We start from the raw sequence: 6,993 nt of genomic DNA, 5'->3' as shown, positions 1-6,993 counted from the left end.
CCTCCTACCTCTGGGATAACAGATGCATACCACCATGCTCCACAATAAATCTCCTCACATTCTCCTCCAACACCAGACTTGCGCACATAAATAATGTCATGTGTTTCATGAGACCACACTCTGACTTAAATTTCCGTACCTTGGTTTCTTTTGTTGGTCCTTCCACTCTCTGGTTCTAAACATTAGAATTGTTCAGTCTTGATCCTGACTTGTTTTCTCTTTTTCTTGTTTTCCCATTTTCCTAGGGTAATTTCTGTCTTTGTTGTTCACACACACACACACACACACACACACACACACACACACACACACACACATACACACACATCAGTTTTTTACTCACAGGGAATTTTTCCTTCCTTTTCTCCTCCAAACACACATTCTCCGCTTAGCCCCCTCTGCTTCTGCAGAGGGCACCATGGTTGCTCACGTTGTTCCAGCTCCAAATCTGGGAGTCAGTATGAGTTCCTCCACTTGTCTCCATTCATGAGCAAGTCTGTTTATATCTCCAAAATTCATTTGAAATCTCACCTGCCTCCCTCCTCACTGCTACCCCCACATTCATCCAGGCCAGCATCATCTCTACCTATAAACAGATGCAAACACTTATAACTAAGCTTCCTTGTCCCGCAGTGTCTTTCATTTATTCTCAACACAGTTATAAGAGTGGTATTTAAAAACAAAGCCCATAGCCAGGCACCAGTGGTTCATACCAGTAATCCTAACTACTCAGGAGGCTGAGATCTGAGATTTGAGGTTCAAAGCTAACCAGGGCAGGAGGTCTGTAAGACTCTGATCTCCAATTAACCACAAAAGGCCAGAAGTGGATCTGTGGCTCAAGTGCTAGTCTTGAACACAAAAGCTTAAGGACAGTGCCTAGGCCCAGAGTTCAAGCTCCAGGGATGGAAAAAAGAAAGTTCATCATGGAAATAGTCTGTAGCTTAGTTTGAATATACATGCATAAAACTTGAGGTATGCTGAAGATTTGTATAACTTCCCATAAGTTACGCTTCAACTAAAAATACAAAGCAAAAATGACATACCTAAGATGTCAATTTCCTCAGTAAAATTCTGTTCTTGTTTTCCCACAGTTGGGATTAGTTTATACATTTAATATATACTTATTGTGTACATGCTGTTTTATATATAAGTGCTACATAGGCAACCAATGCCATCGATTTGGGGGGAGGGCAAAAAGATTCTTGTCTTTTCCTGTATTTCATGAGAGAGAAGCTTAAATTAAAAATAAAAACCTATCCTTCCATGTAGGAGTCTAAATAGTGCCCAAGCCACTGTCAGGACCCCTAGGAAGCTTGGCATGGTAGTGCACACCTTCAGTTCCAACTACCTGGAAGGAAGAGATAGGAGGAACAAGCTCTGAGGCTTGCCTGGTGAAAAATAAAGTAAAAGACAAAGAATTGGGAGACTGGCTAAAGTAGTAGCTTCAAGTTCAAAGCCTTGACTTCAATCTCCAATACTGCAAGATGAAGAAAGTTCTAATAGTCTCCACAGTTGTGCTTCAAGGGCTACAATCTTTGTAATCAAAGAGAAAAGTTGGGGAGCAATACAGGGGTCCTGGGCAAAAACCAGAAGCTCAGAGTCATCACAGCACTACTTTCTAAACTGCAAGTCTGGGCAATGGCTGACTCCTTTAAGATACTTTCTTCCTGAGATTCATAATTCCCTGAAGCTCTCCTCCCCCTCACCTATGACATCCCTACTCACAGTGACCTAGTACAGAAGCTCCACCCTAGCCTACAGTGGAGAGAAGTGGTAGTAAGGACACAGTGTTACAGTTTGAATTGTGTTCTCCAAACAATACCAGTGGGTCAGCTCAATGCAGGGGCAAGACATGAATAGCAAGTTTAAAAGCCCTGACAAGCATCACACACATAAAGCACACACCTACATACAGTACACATGAAAGTATTTATTGTTTTCTCACAATGTAAGGTGAAAGCTACACAAAGGCCCCAGAGAACAGGTGTGCTGCACTGAATATCTTAATGCTACAGGTGCTTCTCAGACACCTGTCTTCCACCCTAGCCTGCTGACATATTTAGGCTTTTTTCAAGTGCAGTCATTCAGAGCAACTTCATTTATTCAAAAGCTCTTTTGAAAGGATCTCTGTTTGACTGTTCCAAGGATCTCTGTGGGTAACTGCTCTTCCATGGATTGCAAGCAGTCTAAATGCCTCAAGGGTACCCCATTCCAAATGCCAATCATGCAGGGAGCCTTAGTGTATTGAAGACACACACAAACCCACTGAAGCCAGGCTGGGTATAGGAGAGAAATGGCACAGGGATAGACAGAGGAGTGAAGGCTTCCCTTAATGAACAGTTCATGTTCTATCACAACACCCAGCATTCAAGACTGCTATGGATTTAGGCACATGGAGAATAACACAAAACATCCACAGGGACAAGGATGGGGATGTGAGAAAAGAAAGGAGGCCATTGTACCTATCAACAGTCTCTTGGAAAAGGGAGGAAGAAGGATGTGTGGCTGCTGAGCACCACATAAACAGAAAAAGCCGGATGTGGCGCTGTGGCTCCAGAGGTAGAGTGCTAGCCTTGAGCAAAAAGAAGCCAGGGACAGTGCTCAGGCCCTGAGTCCAAGCCCCAGGACTGGCAAAAAAAAAAAAAATCCAACACATTTGCACATAGGGAATGCTTGTTTTGCTTGAAATACACTTTTATGTTCTATATCAGCATGCATTTTACTATAACAATTTCCCTTCTTCCTATTTAGTGAGAAATTGATCTGTAGCCACACGGGGTAATTTGCTTTTCCTCCATTGTGTTTCTGTTTTCCAGCCTGCAGGCTGCTGTTTATCTATCTCCTCCATCTACCATGCCAATATTCAACTCACCTTTCAAGTCCTATCCATCCTTTATGACTCTCCCCAAGTGCCATTTCCCACTTATCTGTGTCCCACCCAACCTTATGGGATCCCTCCTCCACTGAGGGCTGTAACACTCTGCTTTTTGGCTGATACAACATACTGACTTATGTCATTCATTTTTCTTGTCCAAAGTTAGTATGATGAGTAGAGTAGTAAAGCAAACCTAGCCTGAGAATCACCCAGTGCTAGAGCTCTAATCCCATTTCTGTCTGGACATAAGATACCACTAAATGAGTCATAGTTTCATAGTGGCCTCAGTTTCTTTTTGTTCTGAAAGTAAATGTTGGAAGCAGGATTCAAAATGCTTCTCTTGGCTCTAACCATTTAGAAATATGGTTTCAATTCTTTTCATATTGTTGGACTGTGAGCCACCTTACAACATGGAACTCAGAGTCTACAGCCATACCACCCTGGATGCACCTGGTCTTATCTGATCTTGGAAGCTAAATAGGGTTGGGCCTGGTTAGTACTTGGATGTGAGATGGCCTGGGAATACTGGGTGCTTTATAGCTGGGCGCTGGTGGCTCATACCTATAATCCTAACTATGCAGGAGGCTGAGATCTGAGGAGCACAGTTCAAAGCCAGACCACACAGAAAAGTCCCAGTGAGACTCTTAACTCCAATTAGCCACTCATAAAAAACTGGAAGTGGAGCTGTGGCTCAAAGTCCTTAGGGACAGTGACCAGGCCCTGGGTTCAAGCTCCACAACTGACCAAAGGAAAAAGAAAAGTACTCACAGTCTTCATCTGAGTTTCCACAGCAGATCTGGCTTGCACACTGACACCCAATATGTTTACCTACCCATTATCTTGTTTAATTTTCATTGTACTGTGACCCAGGCACATACCCAAGTCTTTGGAGGTACAAGGAAGAATAGCTTGCCAGGCCCAGGTGGTTAATAAAGACAGGCCAAGGGAAGGTTCATTATCAGAAGGGAACATCTAGAAGCACCCAGAGGACTACTTAATCCAGGTTGTCCCATAGATGGCTCTTTGGGTCAAGTGCAGGCTGGATGACAGCAGTGGTTCACAATGTGGTGGCAATTTTTCCTTTAGGTTGTCATAAATGGGAGGGAAGATGCTTCTGGTATCTATGGGGTAGAGACCATAGACACCATTCAATGTCCTATACTGCACAAAACCATCCTCACAACAGCTACCCTCCCCTAAATGTCCACAGTGCCATGGGGAGAGACTGTTATGTATCATCATCTTAATTATCTTTTCTTTTTCCTCCCCCTCCCCTTCCCCTCCCCCTCCCCCTCCCCCTTCTTCTTCTTCTTCTTTTTTTTTTAAGTTTTTATTATAAAACTGATGTACAGAGAGGTTACAGTTTCATACGTTAGGCATTGGATACATTTCTTGTACTGTTTGTTACCTTGTCCCTCATACCCCCCTCCCCCCTCCCCCTTTCCCCCCCTGTGGTGTTCAGTTCACTTACACCAAACAGTTTTGCAAGTATTGCTTTTGTTGTTGTTTCTCTTTTTTTTTTTTTTTTTTGGCCAGTCCTGGGCCTTGGACTCAGGGCCTGAGCACTGTCCCTGGCTTCTTCCCGCTCAAGGCTAGCACTCCGCCACTTGAGCCACAGCGCCGCTTCTGGCCGTTTTCTGTATATGTGGTGCTGGGGAATCGAACCTAGGGCCTCGTGTATCCGAGGCAGGCACTCTTGCCACTAGGCCATATCCCCAGCCCTGTTTCTCTTATTTTACCCTTTGTCTCTCAATTTTGGTATTCCCTTTGAATTTCCTAATTCTAATACCAGTACACACTGTTTCCCATACACTCAGAAAAGATTACAGAGATAGTGTAGATACAATCACAAGAAGGTGATACACGAACATCATCAATAGTAGAAACTACAGATACACAAAGGATGTTGAAAGTAGTTTCTTCTTCTTCTTCTTCTTCTTCTTCTTCTTCTTCTTTTTCTTCTTCTTCTTCTTCTTCTTTTTCTTCTTCTTCCTTTTCCTCTTCTTTTATTCCACTTCCTTTGTTAGTTTGTGCTTGTCCTAGAGCTTGAATTCAGGGCCTGGGTGCTGTCCTTTAGCTTTTTTGGTTCAAGGCTGATGCTCTACCACTTCCACAACTCCACTTCTGGCCTCTTGGTGGTTAATTGGAGATACAAGGCTCACAGACTTTCCTACCCAGGCTGGCTTCAAACTGCAATCCTCAAATCTGTCTCCTGAGTAGCTAGGATTACAGCCTTGAGTCACTGATGTTTGGCTATACTGTCCTTCTCTTCCTTCTCCTTTTTCCCCCCTTTTTCTTTTGTTGTTGCTGGTCATGGGACTTGAACCCAGGGCTGTCCCTAAGATTTTTGGTCAAGGCTAGCACTCTACCACTTTGAGCTACAGCTCACTTCTGGTTTTCTGGTAGTTAATTGGAGACAAGAGTCTCACTGACTTTCCTGCCTGGGCTGGCTTTGAACTTTGATCCCCAGATCTCAGCCTCCTGAGTAGCTAGGACTACAGGCATGGGCCTCCAGTGCATGGTTCCCTTTCTTCTTTTTCCTATCTCCTCTTTCCCTTCTTCTCCAAGGATATGGCACCATACCACACAGGAATATTCAGCCTTACTGAAGCCCTAACACATCTCTCACAGAACCTTTCTATATCTTTTTTTTTCCATCACTCAAAGGTGTAGACTTTCTTGAATTTGGTTTTTATACTGTGTATGCCATGCACTGAGACTGCATGGGCAAGAAGGAATGAGAAACCCTTTCTATGTATGGGCCATTTAAATACAGCACATTATTTGAAGAAAATATGACACATGCAACTCTACAAAGTGACAGCAAAGACTAGGTGGTTAATCACTTTATGCAAGAAAAGAAAAGGGAAGGGGACTTCAAGTCCATTTGCTTATTGCCTGATGACATGGGACAAAGAGAAGAAAAAGGGGTGAGAGGGGAAAGAGAAGGCTAGGGAAGAGAAAAGAAAAGAAGAGGGAGGAAGACTGGGAGCTCAGGTGTTTGGAGTAGCTGCCAAAAGAAAGACAGCCAAGTGGGAGAAGATAGCCATAGTCAGTGGATCCAGTTTACAGAAACCATCTGTACTTTTCAGGAACACATTGTGTAAAGATGGACTTGAGTGTCAATAAGTCAAAGTCAAAACCAAACCAGGGCCACTAACCTGATACCTGTCTTGGTCATGCCACACTCTCACAGAGAGAAGTCCAGCTCATTTGCTTTAGCATTACCCTCATATAACTAAAATATGCCTTCTTTTCCCAACTCTTGGGTTTTCTCCTTCCCTTCTTTCCCGGAAGCTAAGTTGACCCACTCATTTTTTTTTTTTTTCGGTCACGGGGCTTGAACTCTGGGCCTAGGTGTTGTCCCTGAGTTCCTCAGCTCAAGGCTAGCACCCTACCACTTTGAGCCATAGCACCACTTCTGGCTTTCTGGTGGTTAATTGGAGATGAGAGTCTCATGGACTTTCCTGCCTGGGTTGTCTTTGAACCATGGTCCTCAGATCTCAGCCTCCTAAGTAGCTAAGATTACACCAGTGCCCAGCTCATACACCTTTCTGCTAAAATATAAGCTTTGTTCTTCTTTTCAAGGAGTCTGAGTTCAAATGAGGTATATGTTAAAGGTTCAAGCCTTGCACCACTAGCTTAGTGCACAGATGGTAGGCAAATGTACACTCCATGGAGATGTTAAAAAATGTATTTTTTAAAAGCTGGGGGGAAAAAAAGCTGGGCACCAATGGCTCACACTTATAATCCTAGCTACTTGGGAGGCTAAAATCAGGAGAACCATATATGCTAGACCTAGCATATACGGTTCTAAGGCTCCTTTTACCATCTGTTTCTTTAAAATAAGAAAACTGTGGCTTACAAAAACGAACTGACTTGTCCAAGGTCAGTTGCAGATCTCAGACTTGAACTCCAAGGTATCTGACACTAAAAGTTCCATCAACATTTCTCCAAGTCAGGAGTCGAGTCATCTGCAACAGAATCTCCTGGACTTCATACTAAAATTCAGACCTTTAAAGTCCCATCCTGGGGCTGGGAATATGGCCTAGTGGCAAGAGTGCTTGCCTTGTATACATGAAGCCCTGGGTTCAATTCCCCAGCACCACGTATACAGA

The 6,993-nt window shown here is 43.6% G+C and overlaps 1 protein-coding gene and 1 pseudogene across 1 annotated transcript; one reads left to right on the top strand and one right to left on the bottom strand.

The window, feature by feature from the left end:
* Positions 1-2,103: 2,103 nt before the first annotated feature.
* Positions 2,104-6,194, bottom strand: LOC125365851 (the record flags this gene model as incomplete). Its single annotated transcript, XM_048366107.1, is given in 4 exon segments — positions 2,104-2,155; positions 2,157-2,235; positions 6,070-6,157; positions 6,159-6,194. Coding segments are annotated over 4 exon segments (255 nt in total), but the record flags the coding sequence as incomplete, so codon positions are not given.
* Positions 3,298-3,416, top strand: LOC125366570 (annotated as a pseudogene).
* Positions 6,195-6,993: the final 799 nt, after the last annotated feature.

The sequence above is a fragment of the Perognathus longimembris genome, chromosome 17 (assembly GCF_023159225.1).
Source record: "Perognathus longimembris pacificus isolate PPM17 chromosome 17, ASM2315922v1, whole genome shotgun sequence".
NCBI lineage: Eukaryota > Metazoa > Chordata > Mammalia > Rodentia > Heteromyidae > Perognathus > Perognathus longimembris.
The sequence above is the reverse complement of the archived record's forward strand: the minus strand, read 5'-3'. Positions and strand labels throughout refer to the sequence as shown.